This window comes from Oncorhynchus mykiss, chromosome 1, assembly GCF_013265735.2.
Source record: "Oncorhynchus mykiss isolate Arlee chromosome 1, USDA_OmykA_1.1, whole genome shotgun sequence".
NCBI lineage: Eukaryota > Metazoa > Chordata > Actinopteri > Salmoniformes > Salmonidae > Oncorhynchus > Oncorhynchus mykiss.
Genome location: NC_048565.1, coordinates 60,495,301 through 60,513,391, shown reverse-complemented (window position 1 = coordinate 60,513,391; position 18,091 = coordinate 60,495,301). Strand labels below are relative to the sequence as shown.

At 39.9% G+C, this 18,091-nt stretch overlaps 1 protein-coding gene across 2 annotated transcripts; it reads right to left on the bottom strand.

The window, feature by feature from the left end:
- Positions 1 to 11,773: 11,773 nt before the first annotated feature.
- Positions 11,774 to 16,422, bottom strand: prdm8 (PR domain containing 8). 2 transcript variants are annotated; one of them, XM_021606732.2, is made up of 4 exons: positions 16,083 to 16,422; positions 14,686 to 14,908; positions 14,058 to 14,289; positions 11,774 to 13,729 (listed from the first exon to the last, which is right to left on the bottom strand). In XM_021606732.2, exons 2-4 carry the CDS (start codon positions 14,899 to 14,901, stop codon positions 12,612 to 12,614), a joined length of 1,566 nt encoding a protein of 521 aa, XP_021462407.1. In that variant the 5' UTR covers positions 14,902 to 14,908; positions 16,083 to 16,422; the 3' UTR covers positions 11,774 to 12,611. The 2 variants fall into 2 exon arrangements, with proteins under 2 accessions (XP_021462407.1, XP_036837462.1); XM_036981567.1 differs by lacking the exon at positions 14,686 to 14,908.
- Positions 16,423 to 18,091: the final 1,669 nt, after the last annotated feature.

Genomic DNA, 18,091 nt, shown 5'->3' with positions numbered 1-18,091 from the left:
AGTCTGTTTAAGGTAGCTGTTTGCATGGACTGATCATCTTAAAACAATTCCATATGTTAGCTTAACCGCCCCCCCCCCCCCCCTCCCCCGGCTGAGACAGGGCTTAGAATCTAGAGGGATAACCCTCGGCTTGTCATCTTTGGTGACCTCAATGTTCATAGTCCTTCAAATAACAACACGGTACTTATTCTAGGTAAAATATTTATATACAAAACACACATTTTGACATCTCTAACATCAAACCTTTTTGAGCAATTTTCAATACACCGATTCATTTTTTAAAAGTACAATTTACTAGAAATCAGAAAATTCAACAGCATCAAAGAAAGTGGGAGAAGCTAAGCAAGGCGGAGTGTTGGGAAGCTCTTTAGGCATATTTCTTTGACAAAGTCGACTAGTGTTTTTGAACAATAACAATTCAAGTAAATATATGTTACTATAAAGGCAAAATGCTCCATATGCCATGGAATGTAAGCTAACAATGGTTTTCCTTATTTATTTATTTTGGTATTAGGCTACACCATGGCATTGCCGATAACTGTTTTGTCCAAATGTGTTGTATCGTGTGTGTTTGTCTGTTTGAGTATTGTCATGTATATACATCGTCCTCACTTCTCATGATTGTCTTGTCTTGTTGTTGTCATGATCGTGTTTTGTTTAATAAAAAATATATTTTAAAAAGTATGAATTAATTAACAAACAAAGCATACTGACACTTCAGGCACTTCAATATCATGGATTGCATTTTCAACACTACAATAAATAAACTATGTCAATCTTGTCAAAAACAGAAAATACATCCTCCTACCTTGTAGGCTTACCAATTATCGAAGGCTTGGCTCGACAAACTCTGATTGTCATTTTTAAAAATTATGTTTTGTAACAGATATCTCTTTCCATTCAACAAGTGACCACTGCACAGTTCAGAATGATTGATTTTAGTTATCAGAAGAAAAAAATACATATATATATATATATATACAGTGCCTTGCGAAAGTATTCGGCCCCCTTGAACTTTGTCACCTTTTGCCACATTTCAGGATTCAAACATAAAGATATAAAACTGTATTTTTTTGTGAAGAATCAACAACAAGTGGGACACAATCATGAAGTGGAACGACATTTATTTGATATTTCCAACTTTTTTAACAAATCAAAAACTGAAAAATTGGGCGTGCAAAATTATTCAGCCCCTTTACTTTCAGTGCAGCAAACTCTCTCCAGAAGTTCAGTGAGGATCTCTGAATGATCCAATGTTGACCTAAATGACTAATGATGATAAATACAATCCACCTGTGTGTAATCAAGTCTCCGTATAAATGCACCTGCACTGTGATAGTCTCAGAGGTCCGTTAAAAGCGCAGAGAGCATCATGAAGAACAAGGAACACACCAGGCAGGTCCGAGATACTGTTGTGAAGAAGTTTAAAGCCGGATTTGGATACAAAAATATTTCCCAAGCTTTAAACATCCCAAGGAGCACTGTGCAAGCGATAATATTGAAATGGAAGGAGTATCAGACCACTGCAAATCTACCAAGACCTGGCCGTCCCTCTAAACTTTCAGCTAATACAAGGAGAAGACTGATCAGAGATGCAGCCAAGAGGCCCATGATCACTCTGGATGAACTGCAGAGATCTACAGCTGAGGGGGGAGACTCTGTCCATAGGACAACAATCAGTTGTATATTGCACAAATATGGCCTTTATGGAAGAGTGGCAAGAAGAAAGCCATTTCTTAAAGATATCCATAAAAAGTGTCGTTTAAAGTTTGCCACAAGCCACCTGGGAGACACACCAAACATGTGGAAGAAGGTGCTCTGGTCAGATGAAACCAAAATTGAACTTTTTGGCAACAATGCAAAACGTTATGTTTGGCGTAAAAGCAACACAGCTGAACACACCATCCCCACTGTCAAACATGGTGGTGGCAGCATCATGGTTTGGGCTTGCTTTTCTTCAGCAGGGACAGGGAAGATGGTTCAAATTGATGGGAAGATGGATGGAGCCAAATACAGGACCATTCTGGAAGAAAACCTGATGGAGTCTGCAAAAGACCTGAGACTGGGACGGAGATTTGTCTTCCAACAAGACAATGATCCAAAACATAAAGCAAAATCTACAATGGAATGGTTAAAAAATAAACATATCCAGGTGTTAGAATGGCCAAGTCAAAGTCCAGACCTGAATCCAATCGAGAATCTGTGGAAAGAACTGAAAACTGCTGTTCACAAATGCTCTCCATCCAACCTCACTGAGCTCGAGCTGTTTTGCAAGGAGGAATGGGAAAAAATGTCAGTCTCTCGATGTGCAAAACTGATAGACATACCCCAACCGACTTACAGCTGTAATCGCAGCAAAAGGTGGCGCTACAAAGTATTAACTTAAGGGGGCTGAATAATTTTGCACGGACAATTTTTCAGTTTTTGATTTGTTAAAAAAGTTTGAAATATCCAATAAATGTCGTTCCACTTCATGATTGTGTCCCACTTGTTGTTGATTCTTCACAAAAAAATACATTTTATATCTTTATGTTTGAAGCCTGAAATGTGGCAAAAGGTCGCAAAGTTCAAGGGGGCCGAATACTTTCGCAAGGCACTGTATATATATGCACACACAGTACGCACTGGGCACAGACGTCAATTCATTGTCTATTCCACAGTGATTCAACATCATTTCATTTAAATTACGTGGAAACAACGTTGATTCAACCAGTGTGTGCCCAGTGGGTACAAAGATTTGTTAAAGTGACTGGGATTGCTCAATAAAGTTGGGGACTTATTTCCGTTGTGGTCCCTATTTTTACATAAATACATATACAATTACATAGATACAGACACATTACAGAGATACAAACGAAAAAATGCTCAACCTCCTGATGAGTATGAAGGGGGGATTATCGGAACAATTTTTACAAGCTTGTTTGGCTGGTCTGTAGCTTATTCTTTAGATGTTTGGTTCTGCTGGTGAATCATGATGTGCAGCCATAATCAAAGTGACGCCGGACTAGCGCACTTGGCAGAGTCTTTAGGGTGTCTATAGCTAGGTTTCCATCCAATTGGCGACATATTTTCATGTGAACTAAACATTTAACTAAACATTTAGTTACATATACATACATACATGTCTTATATCGGTTGAGAGCTTAAATTCTTGTTAATCTAACTGCACTGTCTGATTTACAGTAGATATTACAGAGAAAACATGCCATGCAATTGTTTGAGGACGGCGCCCCACGTCAAATTATTTTTCCAGGTTTCATGAATTCACAATTGAATTAAATATTCACTTACTTTTTGAAAATCTTCCACTGATTTGTCATCCAAAGGGTCCCAGCTATAGTGTCGTTTTGTTAGACAAAATCCTTCTTTATATCCCAAAAAGTCAGTTTAGTTGGCACTATCGATTTGAGTAATCCACTCGTTCTACATGCAGAGAAAGTAATCTGAAAATCTAACTTTGTTTCAACAAGTCAAAATACATTTCTATTCACTCCTCTGATACCCTAAAATGTAATCAAACTATAATATTTCTTATGGAAAAAAGTATGCTCAATAGGAAACCGATTTTAGCAGGTGTGTCCTGTTTTCATGGCGCGCACAAACACGAATTTCCAAGACTGTGTCCCTGTACTGTGTCCCTGTTTTTGAAGTTACAAGCCTGAAACCTTGAACATAGACTACTGACACCCTGTGGAAGCCATAGGAATTGCATCCAGGGAGCTAATTCTCAGTATGACCTTATACTTGCCATTCTAAGAGGATGGTCTCTCAATAAACAAAATAAATCTGGTTGTTTTTTCTTTGGATTTTCTCCTACCATATCTACTGTGTTATATTCTCCTACATTATTTTAACATTTCTACAAACTACAAATTGTTTTCTTTCCAATGGTACCAATTATATGCATATTCTGGCTTCAGGGCCTGAGCAACAGGCAGTTTACTTTGGGCACGTCATTCAGGCGGAAATTGAGAAAAAAGGGGCCGAGCCCTAAGAATTAATGCGTTTGAGACGATCAATGATCATCAATATTGTGTTATTGTGTTGTACCTTTAACCAATAGCCTAAAAAATTAACAACTCTTGCAAATAAAGTATAAAGACTTTTACTTAATAAAGCCAACTTTTTATTGGCTTCATTAAGACATCCTCTATATCAAATTTGAGCCAGACTGCCCAGCCATTGTGGGAGGACAACCAACCTTCCAATTAATGGCAATGAATTTCTTAGCTGCTATAAATGCTGGGTTACTCAGTTTCTTCTGATAACAGTCTACAGTATCAACATTTCCAAGCAAACAAAAACAGGGAGAAGGGAAAATCTGTAGACATGCTGAGATAAAAGAACATACTCTTTGCCAGAATTCAGGCAGCCTTCAAAAGACCATAACACATGCAAATACAGTATGTCCCCTATAGTGTTTTACACCTCCAGCAGAGTAATTACATTTCTGAGTGCATGTAATTCAGTGGCATGTGGTACGTTCTGTGGATGGTCTTAGACTGCAGTAATATTATGTCAGATTATATGAACATGACTGGACATTCTAACATATCTGCATCCATTCATCATCAGTAATAGCGTCTCCCAGATATAGCGTCTTCCTCACATGTTTGTTTTATATGCTTTGTGTCAAAGCCTCTATCTACCCTTGATACAGTTTGGAAATCAACTTTAGAGGTTTGTCAGACTGCCTTGAAATAGGTTCAATCTTTGAAGTGTCTTACTTGTCCAGTGTTTGCTGCACAGAGAGAATAAAATGTTACATCTGCAGACGTTCACCTCTGCACCGTCGCAGACTGGTCTTCCCCCTGTCATAATCTGATCCTGCTCAGATGAGGTATGACAAACAATTACATTGGTGTACATTTATACATTATATTATCCATGAATCGAATCAATGGTTCAATAATTGAAATGAGCATTATTCCCAGATCCCAGACTGTATTCTACCCATCAACTCAAGATGGAACTTTGGATCCATTCACTGATTGTTATAATTTACTGCAAAATTCACCTGAGCTCCGTAGACTGGTTTTCCCTGGCTGTCTGACCCTGCAGGAACACCTGTCACCATCTGATCCAGCTAAGACTTGATGAGCATAGTGTTTTGCAGAGCTGTTTATACCGTGTCAGTGTGAAAAGTAGTGAATTAGCTGGGGAAACTGACAGATCAATAACATTAAATACCTATACTGACTAATAAAAAATCAATTCAGAATATCGGTATTCAATCGTTTGGCCGCTGGTTTCATTTGATTCCGGTCTAGTATGATTGAGAAAAAAATAATAGCTAAAGTTAGTGAGCTAGCTAGCTTGCTAACGTTAGCCAACTTTTGGCTAGTTCTAGCCAATGTACAGTGTACATTATGTACATTTATCATATTTACTTCTGTTGAAACGGGACAAAACAAAGGCTACAAAACTTTTCCATTCACACAACAGTTGTTAGATACTGCTACCTGACAGATAGCTAGTCAGAGACAAGCTAGCTGAACTGGCTGTGGTAGCTACTACCTAACTAGCTATTAGTAGTTCATGCACAATGAGTCTCAGACAGTTTGCAATAGAACATACCAGAAGGGGGGCATCGATTACTACCTAAATGATTGGGATAATCTGGTTACCACCAGTGTTTGGAATACATTGAGCTCATTGACAAAACAGACCATGGGACGCCTTTTCACAAGGAGATGTATTTGTCAAAGGTTTGCAGTAAGCTATGCGATTTATATTGGAGACAGGTTTATAACAGTGAATGTCATCTATTTGTTTACTGTTATAGTATTTGTAAGTAGCAGCCAAATTGCAGCCAGGGTCACTAATTGTTCTCACTTTATGATAGAACATTCTGCCTGTGTCACGCCCTGACCTTAGAGATCCTTTTAGTTGCGCTATTTGGTTAGGTCAGGGTGTGACTAGGGTGGGCAATCTATGTTGTCTATTTCTTTTTTGGCCGGGTGTGGTTCCCAATCAGAGGCAGCTGTCTATCGTTGTCTCTGATTGGGCATCATACTTAGGCAGTCTCTTTTTCCACCTTAGTTTGTGGGATCTTGTTTTTGTACTGTTGCTTTCCAGCCCTATAGAACAGTGCGTTTTGTTTTGTATTTGTTGTTTTTTCGGTGTCATCAATAAAAGAAAGATGTACGCCTACCACGCTGCACCTTGGTCTACTCCTTCCAACGACGAGAGTTACAGCCTGACTGGGATGCTCTTTACCTGAATTGTAATTATCGCTGTATAATTCCTTGCAAAGACTTGAGTGGCAATATTGAGTGAGTTTTGCAACTTAAGTCCTGCCCCTGTGTCTACATCACATATTTTCTGGTGTCCCTTTTGGTATAAACACTGAAGAGATGGACATACTTCTACTTCACTGCTATTACTTGCTATTCTACTTGCAAGGGTCCGTTTTGTGCTTTTATTTCGAGTTTTGCAATGCACAATATGTCCATGTTTCAAAGAAACATGGAGAAAGATTTGGGACCGGTGAAGGAGACGGGAATGGGGCCTCTGCCGGTGTGTGTGTCCTGCCAATTGTCCGAAAACTTTATCGGCTTCGTGTTTATGTGAAACATCTTCAGACAGACACCAATATGCCAGATATGGTATGTACTCTTGTCAGGCAGCCAAATCCTTTGGTACAGTGTGTGTGTTTGTGATCTTTTGTTTAAATCAGCTCTTTTCTGGATGGGAAACATTGTGAGTGTGAAATATTTGTTGCCTGTGCTATCATAATGATTAGCCGTGCTAGTTCAAACATCTGAAAACAGACACTGTGGTGCATGTGTGATAATTAAATCGATATGTTTATGAAATCATTTGTTTTGAGTAAGTATTTTATCTTAAAGGAGCCCATGGAGATTATTTAAAGATGTATTTATTTATTTATTTTACCTTTATTTAGTTGGTCAGTTGAGAATAAGTTCTCATTTACAACTGCGACCTGGCCAAGATAAAGCAAAGCAGTGCGACACAAACAACAACACAGAGTTACACATGGAATAAACGAACGTACAGTCAATAACACAATAGAAAAAAGTCTATATACATTGTGTGCAAATGGCATGAGGAGGTAAGGCAATATGTAGGCCATAGTAGCGAAGTAATTACAATTTAGCAAATTAACACTGGAGTGATAGATGTGCAGATGATGATGTGCAAGTAGAAATACTGATGTGCAAAAGAGTAAAAAAGTAAATAAAAACAATATATGAGGTAGGTAGATTGTATGGGGTATTTACAGATGGACTATGTACAGCTGCAGCGATCGGTTAGCTGCTCAGATAGCTGATGTTTAAAGTTAGTGAGGGAGATATAAGTCTCCAACTTCAGCGATTTTTGCAATTCGTTCTAGTCATTGGCAGCAGAGAACTGGAAGGAAAGGTGGCCAAAGGAAGTGTTGGCTTTGGGGATGACAAGTGAGATATACCTGCTGGAGCGTGCTACGGGTGGGTGTTGTTATCGTGACCAGGGAGCTAAGATAAGGCGGAGCTTTACCTAGAAAAGACTTATAGATTACCTGGAGCCTGTGGGTCTGGCGACGAATAGGTAGCGAGGGCCAGCCGACGAGAGCATACAGGTCGCAGTGGTGGGTGGTATTTGGCGCTTTGAGTGAAGGAGGCTTTGTTGTGAAATAGGAAGCAGATTCTAGATTTAATTTTGGATTGGAGATGTTTAATATGATTCTGGAAGGAGAGTTTATAGTCTAGCCAGACACCTAGGTATTTGTAGTTGTCCACATATTCTAAGTCAGAACCGTCCAGAGTAGTGATGCTAGTCGGGCTCCAAAAACACCCAAATATTGTATGTCCTTTTAGAAACGGCAAAGCTCTGAGCGTGGTAATGCAGGTCTTGACATGTTGTACACATGAAATTGTGTCATTCTGAACTTCATCCGCAACTTCATATTCCATTGTGTCTGGACCCTTCTACAGAATGCCATTTAAATCGAAAAATAGAGATTTGGTTGCAAAAAAAAAAACGACTTCTCTTTAAAAGAAATGGCAGCAGGAGCTAGAGAAACGGCAGCAGTGTCCAGCAAAGGCGATCTACAACCTCATGGTACCATGGAATGTGTGTCTATTCCTCCTGATCGATGTCTCCCGTTTGTCAGGGACATGACGATGTACTTTCACAGGACCATCGATCAGTGCTGTGTTATTTTCCCACTCGCATGTTGAGGTGGTGGGTAATTTACGGATGTTTACTTTGTGTTTTTCCCTATTATTTGCCCCCTCATCACACTTTTGAGAGCACAGTCTTCTTAATGCATATTTTGTTTGACATGGCAAAATGCTCTTCTTATTGGCACCCTGTGTTTTTTGGGGTTGTTTAAATTGCCAGTCACTCAGTAAACGACATGTATGTCGATTTAGGTACATGTCTTGAGGGTCTAGCCTTCTTGTCTACAGCTGGACAGCCATTCTCACCCATGTACCATAGCAGGAAGGTCCTCCTTGAAAGGCCACTATACACATCACACAACGTTAGGTAAATATCTTCAGGGTCTAGCCTCCAAAAAATATATGAAAAAATACAACAACATAAGGATGAAGTGACTGTCACTGTGGTAGTCTTTATTGTGATTTGTATGGTGTGAATAACATTTTCGACTCTACAGATAGTTTTGTAACAAAACCTCTGGTCTTGGCACGTGCACACGAGCCAACAGCTGGCATATAGCCAACAGGTAGTCTAGATGATGAAATTATTATGGATAACATCAAGAATATTTGTATTTGTCAAACGGCAGTTAAGCATCGATCATTATCATGACACCAGAATCAGACCGTCGATATTTATTGGAAAGGAGCATCAAGATCACCGTGCACTTTCACCGCCCTGTGAAGTTGATCATAAAGTATTTCATATGTAGCCTAATAAACTGCATGGTTTCCCTAGTCGTAGTGGGAGGACCACGCAACATATCATCGTGTGATTCCAAGTTAACTTCAATATGATGGTCATTCTATCAATATTCCCGCATAAATGCGTTCCCGTCCCCATTCCTCGCATAATTAATTTTACCGACACAAAAAGATCCCACCATGTCGAAGGAAGTAATTATCTGTTGGCATTTACCAAACTTCCGCCTTCCATCACAGCTGTCGAGATTCTTTTTTTTTAAATACACAGTATGACTACTCTCATAAAAACAGTAGATGGAAACGTGGTTATTGTCCCAACAATTTTCGAGCTCACTATAACAGACAGCTCAGCAAACTAAATGCTGAAAGTAGTTGCCTAGTTAATCATGCACCCAAACAAAAATACTGAATAGCAGTTTGGCTTAGTATACCGACACAACTGCGAATGTGAACGAATGAATGCAAACAGAACAAAACAGCGGTACCAAGAAGGCATTGTAAAAAAAAAGATCAGAATATTAATCTATATTTAGGCTAGTTACATTAGCAATAAACAAACGTAATAAACAAATGGCGAATAGAGATCCAAATAACCAAAACATCAGTGAGTTGCAGTGAGATACCTACATCAGTGAGTTGCAGCCATGCACAGTTGCCTTGCCAAACAAATAGGCCTATAAAACCGCTTCAAGCATGGGAAACCATGCCGCTCATGAGTACAGAAACAGGTTATTATATGGCAGCTTACGATGAACACGTTTCCAATACGTACAGTTCCATTTACAACCACGAAATAACAATAGGCTACAAAGAAAACCATAATAGAAGGTATCTATTTCTAGGATGAAACATACCGATATGTAGCTAGACCCAGGGGCGTAATTTGGGTTCTTACATTGGAATTATATTGAATTCTGCTTATATCATCGATACCACAATAAACCTAAAAGTTCAAATGCCGACACCATTGAGTGCTTTTGAAAAGGAAGTGACTGGTTGCAGCGAAATCTCCACTGCGCTCTATCAGCACCATGGACAGCGCCCTACACACTAAAGCAAGGCCGTTGAATAGCTTGCTTGCTATGGAAGTGACTTTGCCATTCCATACTCTCGATTTTTGCTGAAATGACGCCACTGGCTATACCACTAAGATGTTGATCTAAACCAACAAGCTGGATTGTTTTTCTGAGTAATCGATCATTCCATTCTCCTCGAAATATTATTGTAGGATCCCCTTCAATTGCCAGTTGGATTAGTTGAGCTTTCCTCAGGTGTAGCATGTTTCTTCTGTGCGCAGTAAACACATTTATCAAAGTGGAACATGAGTTTTCGCATGTAGCTGTGGACTCCCCACTCATGAGCCCTATTATTTAATTTTGAATATCGTGTGACATGTATGTGGCATAGTGAGGTATGGTGCTAAACACCTCGGCAAGTTAATTGTCTTTTCGGAGAGTATTCTCCATCATAGACAGAAAAAGTATACTGCCCCCTCCTCTCTTTACTCTATCGCGTCTAATGTCCGCCTCTGTGGTTGCTGGTTTGCAACAAGGAATTCAATAATGTCCACAATCGCCGACAAAATATATACGATTTCTTGCCAACTGCCCATCATTAACAAGTGTTGACACCGATGTACCTATAGCACTTGTTTTTCTTTCACAGTGCAATGCATTTCAAATGTTTTTTGCTTGATTCGTTCCTAGCTAATCGTTTGGTAATGTCAATATATAGGAAAAATGTATTTTTCAATATCATGCTTCCGGTTAAAAAACCCAGCTTGGGTGAAGGCCTTGTCTGCGTTAGCATTGGACGCAACACAGAACTTTCGAAATGGTAAACAAAATGCGCATCCGCAGTAACCGAGTACTCCAGCCATTCTCTCCTTATGCACCTGTGTCTAGAAAACCTGCGGCTAGGGTAGGATTCAAATATTACAGGCTGAGGTATATCACGTTATTCACGTAAACAGATGATAAGCATCCCCCCCCCCCCCCCCCCCCCCCCTTTTTTTTTTGCTATTTTAATACAGGGACATCAAAGCAAAACTGAGGGGGCACAAGTTTGGGGAACAAGTTTCAACTGGGGGGGGGGGGGGGGGGGGGTCTGCTCATAGAGCTGATTTATGAGCGCTCTTTGAGATAAGTACTGCTCGTATCATCATAGTGCATCAGCTCGAGTTAACTCACCGCAACAGAGTTTTCGGGAAGCCGCGCTTGTGGATTTGACAGCGCAGTTCCACTTCGTCAAAACATCAGCTATGCGGATTTCGGGTAAAGTGGATCGGATTAAATGGGGACCAAGTGATTAAGACTGTTCTCGCTGTCACCTTGTAGATTATGTTTTATTAGCTTGATGGTTGATACACGAAGACATGAGTCAGACTATTGTGAATGAGATTAACAAAAAAAAATGTATGACGCAATTAGTTGATGTTTTTCAGCACTATAATGCATTTCCTAATAACACCTTGACCAGTATTGTTGGTTTGGGTACTAGCCCCACCTGGCCTCATAGATGAGTCGTTACCCACCTTTAAACAAGGTAAAAAGAGCAGCAAGTATCTTGGAATGAGATTGAGGCTACTGGACTCACTGGCCGTTGGATTGGAGGAAAATTGGTGGCTGATGCCACCTGTTGGAATATAATCGATTTACGGCAATGACGTCTCAAACATATGAGAGACAACTTGCTAAAATGGTTCTTCAAACAGATAAATGATGTGTTTCCATATTATCATCCACTGTGTTATTTACAGTCATTTTCATCTGTATATGTTTTTATTCAGCAATACATTAAATGGGCCAAAATGAAATGGGACAAATAGTTCAGGTTGTATGTCTTGTGTCACGTATGGGTGAAGCCAGGGAATATAGTGGGTCAAGTAATACAATGTCCATATGTTTCACACAAAATGTCTTTATGGAAGTTTAAAGAAAACACAGGGAAAGTAGAGTTTGGATCTGATGTTGTTGTTGTTTTTTTCCCATCAAAAACAGCTAAATTAATCTACACAATCTCTCTCCGTACAAGCTCTGGTAATACTGTATGTCTAGTCAAACAATGAGTAATGGACATAAACATGTTTATAACAATCAGAGGTCAAACGCAAGAGCTGCAAGCGACCTTCAGTCTCTCTCTTCAGTCCCACCCTGAGTTTCATAAGGCACGGATCAGACATACCGAGAGCTTGGGACTTTAAGGTTATATCTGCAAAAAATATGATTCTGAGATAATTGTCTTTAAAGTTCTGAACCCTCATTGGTTTGAATGGTGTCAGTAATTTTGATTGTGTACTGTTTTTTAACTTAACAACATTAATTGGGGGTATTTAGAGTACTATATAGAACACTGAGTAAAACAAGAATGCCAATTACTACATTTTGACAAAAATGCAGATAGAACCTTATAATCCCAATTACACACAATATTCCTCTCACCCACTGTGCAGATAATCAAAATGAATATGTTGTGTATTCAATTTCGTATTCTGTGGACATATAGTGGACACTGTGTGAAATCCTGAATGAGAAACTACGTGCCCAAATACGCCCTAATGCGTAATGATCGATAATCACAAGTGGATGGTCCTACATTAAGATGTTAGTGACTTCAAATTGTCATTAAATGCTTAATTACTCTAAATTACTCTGTTCTACTCTTGTAATTACATACAGTATGTCCGATGTCGTTTTCTTTAAATATACGTTTTCTAATGGCTTTTCTTATGCCCAATGGGTTTTAATTGTGCGATGTCATGTGACGTGAAAGGTGGTGCCGTTCCCGGAAGAACTCGTGGCAGATAGGGCAGGTAAGTTTCTCCTCTCGCCTCCTCCTCACCTGGGACTCCGCCGCGAACTCCTTCTTGTGGTGCGAGCGCATGTGTAACACTAGGTCAGACGTCATGCGGAAGGAGAGGTTACACTTGGCGCACCAGTTTTGCACTGACACCCCAATGGTGGTAAACGTTGGTGGAAGAATTGTTAAAGACGACGTGGTTTGTAGTTGGTCTCCAATGCTCCTGGACCAGTGCTCTGGCGCGTACGGGAAAGCGTTTCCATTAACCGATGTGGGTAGTGTCTGTGCGCGAGGTAAATCACCATTCAACATATTAGTAGCCAATAGATTGTTGTATCCCAGAACCGTCTTTGAGGTAAAAACGTCTCTCACTTCCTCTAGGCGGTTCAATGGAGCAGGTAATGTGTTGGATGGGTGCGCTGTAGAGGGGTTAGAAGTCCTTTTACAGGGTTTACAGAAAGCGCTTTTCTGCTCCTCCGCTCCACTGCGCAGAACGAATGAAAAGGCACTGCTGTTGCTGTTTGAGTTTAAATCAGCGCTCATCTCCCGCACTGTCTCAGAATCAGCCTCCGTTGGCTTTTCTTTCTCGTGCGTAAAACTCATTTTCGCTGCTCCAACCTCTGTAAACGCACTGTTTTTACATTCCACGTGGTCCTTTTTGAGCTGGTACTTCTCCGCCTTCAGTTTCAATGCAGAGCCAGTTGACTCTGGCGCAGTGGGGTGGTAGTCTCTGGTTATCTGTGTGATGTTGTTGTTGTTCGATATGTTAGTTTTCTCAAGTAGCACAGGTTTCCTCCATCGGGGATAACCCGTCTCCTCGTGTTTCCATTTCCGCGGGGAAATCTCAGCGTCTTCACTGGCGCCGTATCTTTTATGTTCCAGATCCCTGGCGATATTGTGGAAGTCTGTGACGCGTCGTTGCCGCTTGATCTCCATGTGTTTGTGTTCGTAGAACTCTCTGCTCAGCGCGTCATACTTCACCTGCGCGCACAGGAAGCGGCAGTGGGCCAAATAGGGATGCTCATTCTTGAAGACCTGGTTACATGTTGCGCATTTAAGCTCTGTGAAGAGATTTACAATTTGTTCGTTAATATGTACATTAAAAAACACATTGGGGGAAAATTAACTCAGATATAAACTAATCAAATAACAATAGTCCATATATATTCTCTGAAAAGTTTCAGTCGTTTCCTCTTCCTTCTGTATTTTCCAATATGCATTACGCATTTACGCAGGCTACAACAAAACTCCTGGCAAAATGCTAAAACAAGCAAACAACATCGGTAACATTAGTAAGCCTATATGTTGAAATGAGGAGGATGATGATTAGGATGGTGACGAAGAGTGGTATTTCTATAGCGCTTTCCCAAGTGTCTATTTCTCTCTCACCTTCATTTTGTCCTCTGGCTGAGATGTCAGTGAAGCCCAGTAGATGTGACAATTCCTGGTCATACCACACCAACAGTTCCTCTTCCTGACGTATGTCCCTGGTGGTCCGGAAATACAGCTGGCCTCCCTTCAGGAACGCTTCGGTGTTCTGTTCCTCCCTGCCACACGCCGCCTGCACCAGTCGCAGCCAGGACAGCACTAGAGCAGAGCTCCGCATAGCCTCGGGGTCCACCTGTTGAGAGAAATCATTGTTAATATTCATTCATAGAGACAACATTGTCAAAGTTTCAATGAGGTTCACCTCTCCTCAGTCACAGTGAAAACACTGAATTGATTCGAATTTGTAAAGGTGCAAATGTGACCGAGTGGCATGGTCAATCATTTCCCACGGGTAGCCTATATGGAGGGCAATGAAAATGTACAACACACATATCTCATTGTAGAACATGTCATTTTTGTTGTTGATGGTTCTTTTTTTAATAAGATTTAGATTTAGCCTATGTTTTTATGAAGGTATGCACTCCCTTCTATATATAGAACGACGTCTAATGTGTTCATTGTCTCTGTGGTATCCTAGCTTGCAAGTTAAATTGTGTTATTAATACATATTTCCAAAAAACGAACTTACTCTGAACACGTATGATTTGCTTCTCTTGTCGCGGGATTTGAGCGCTATGAAGGCGACTGTGTCATAGAAAGTATTCTGAAGGATGCACGGGCCGAACTGTGCCCCAGCTGGGATGTTGCGAGTGACGTGCACGCTGGTATGGAGGTCTGTCGCGTGGTGCTGGAGGAATTTACCCTCAATGGTCCAGAGGGAACGAGATAAAAAACTCTGGTCCATGGTTAGCCTGTAGGAAAAACAAAATGCGTTAATAACAATCCATTGTTTAAAATGAATGTTATTTTATCGCCGTCTGATCCAAAGTGTAGGACATTTTAACGGTGAGGAATAGAGCGTTTGAATGTGATGCTTTTGTCAAATAATTGTGAAAATGTATTGCATTCTTATATTAAAACGTGGGCCTGATCAATTTGGCTTAAACATGCACAATCCCAAATAAGTAGCCCTATATAACTATCATTTATTCGTTTCGAAAATAGTAGACTAGATCTATGACTAGATGTTTTGATTAGTTTTCTATTTCTGAATAAATAGGCCTATTCATTTAAGCGAAATATTCGTTGTTTTCCATCAGAAATCCATTTTTTAATAGCAAATAGTTCAGACTCCAGATACAATTAGACCTATAGGAAAATGTGTTTTTTGGTTTATCATACTGTATCTTTATTATGCCACAATATGAATCACGTTCAATGTTATTACATATACATACTTTTAAATGTTTAAAACCACAGATTTGAGAGTTCATATCCCCGTGGCACCGTTGTCATTTATAAGTTGTTGTTTTTTAAACATGATTTGACTTTTTGTAGTTTATATTTTTCAACCATATTTTTGAGTGGCAAATTCTGATTTATGATATCATTCAGCTAAATTTCCTCCGACAATGTGTAGCAGCAGGCATGTAATAGGTTTGACTTCTAGCGTCCTTTGTCTCAGTTTTTCAGCCGGTTTGTCCAATTGTCTTCCCATCTGCGCTGCAACTGCCTCGTTGGTCTACATGCGTCTCTGCTTCGAGTCAGTTTGGTCATATTCATATATTCATTATAGCCACACTGAGATTTGTTGTAAACAATGTCCATTCACAGGTTTTGGTATATTTACTTGAGCTGGACGTTGTGTCTATTTTAGTGTAGGCTATAGGCTTTTGATTAATAAGGAATATTTATTCTGGATTTATCAAATACAATGCATATTAAATTAAAACATTTATATAAATATGTAGGTATTTTTCCAATAAATGTAATAGCCTAACAATGTCTGATGAGAAGGTTTTCATTCACAAACATACACCAGTTGTAGCATAAAGCTTTGCTAGAGATAACACTTTCCCTTTTCCAAAAAAACAACTAATCCAAGAGAACCCAAAAGTGTCTGTTGCATGCCCATAGCCCACTCACCGTCTGGTCGTGGAGGTAGCGTGTGGTTCGGTATGTCCGCGAGGAGGCTGGTTATCAGCAGGTACACTCGCCGCTAGAACGATTCTCCTTCCTTCGGTTGCTGTTACGGTCTGAAAACGAGAGTGATCACGACAGTGTCTGCCTCGTTACTGCCTCTCTGCTCGCTCACACACACACTTAATGGCCGTGTTCGAGAGGATCAAAACCGTATTGTATCATGGGTAAATTGTGACTGACTGACTGCTCTACAAATATTAATGAGTGGTTATTTATGATGCAAGGTCTTTGTTGATCGGCATTCGCCTGCACTCTCGGCTGCAATGTCGGAACAAGCCCATTATCTCCATCAGTGACAGGAGTAGTGAGGCGTGCTTGCGGGCGCGCACACCCACACCCACACACACACGCTCTACCTTACATCAGTCCCTCCAGGGGAACTCTGATTGGTTCTTTTCTGGTTTTACAGTCCGGATAATTAGCATAAGAGGAACTCTGAACTGGTAAAGAGAGAGAGATGCCCATTTTTGCTCAAGGTTGCACAATTCATCGTCAGTATTGTTTAGTAGAGTCGAATTGTTAGTTGCAAAGAGATAACGTTATGCTTCATTTTTACCCAAACGAATTGTTATTAAGTGTTGTTATCCATCTTCTCTGGGAAAACCATACTACAAGTCATGCCTGTGTTGACAAATCGAACATGAAACTATCTAATGTTCTTGGTTAGGAGCATGGAAATGAGAAGGCTATGTAGCCATGTTAACTCAGCATAAATGTAGCCTCCATCGAAATGTATGTTCAATTGCATAAGAATGCTATTCAAATCCACAGAACAATGACACAATATTTCGAAGTGGTCCTATTCCAAATTAATTTACACCCAGCTGTATGCAGAAGTATTTCCTATGTGTCAGTGATATTTAGTGACAAAGTATAAGCATTTCATTTTCAATCTTCAAATACCAAATACATGTTAACATTATCCCTAAATAGTAGGCCACCAACCGAAGCTGAAACATTTCCAATAGTCCCATGGTAGTTCTACTGTATTTTACACATTTCTCAGCCTGGAAGAGATTATATTTACCCCAACTAAACCCGTGATGCAGAATAATCTACTAAATTCTCATTAGTTAAAAAAAGAAATAATAATAAAATCGTTTCCAGTTTAATTTGATGAATAATGCATTTGCCCAGTGGCTAGGCCGGATCAGATGGCATTTAGTAAGCTAATGCTCAATTTTACATTTAGCCCCTGCAAATTAACCAGTATCATGTCGTTATTATCACCTCAGCGAGAGAGCGAGAGCTAATGCATTTCCTGAAACTCAAATACATTTACTACCAATCACTTTTTAGTTGATGTCATACATTCGTTGAAATATGATGCGTAGGGACATTTATAAATTGTATGAAATATTGTATGAAATATGTATTTCTTTACTTTTTGCATCCACACCTCTACAATCCAGTCAATTCAGCATCCTTGTTTTATCAGACATTTTGGCTGAATCATATTGAGTAGACTTCTGAAGAACAGCGTTTCACCGGAAAGATGTTCTCTCTAACTAAACAACAAGATGTCAGGACACCTCTCCTCCGATACTCGATTCACCCTTACACTAATTGGTAGTTGGCATAAATTAAATCTGTGCCCGGGGGTGTGTGCGCCTCGCCACCGCCGCTAACTGGTATGCCCTCATCTGATGCGCTCGAAATCCAGACGTGGGGTGGAGAAAGAATTACAAAACATATATATATTTTTTTACAAGTAATTGCATTTTTAAATAACTTTATGTAAATGCAACTTTTAACAAGCATAACAATCCATATTGTGCTGTTTCAATCTTAAACAAATTGTTTTGCCGTCCATTTCCATTGCGCCATAATCTCAAAGCACAGCCTATACAGCAACTAAAACGTCTGGATCTCAAATTGAACTTTTTATGCACGGCAATGCATTTTTAAAGTCCACATCTCTCATCATCCGTCATGTTTTTGTAGGGTGGGGA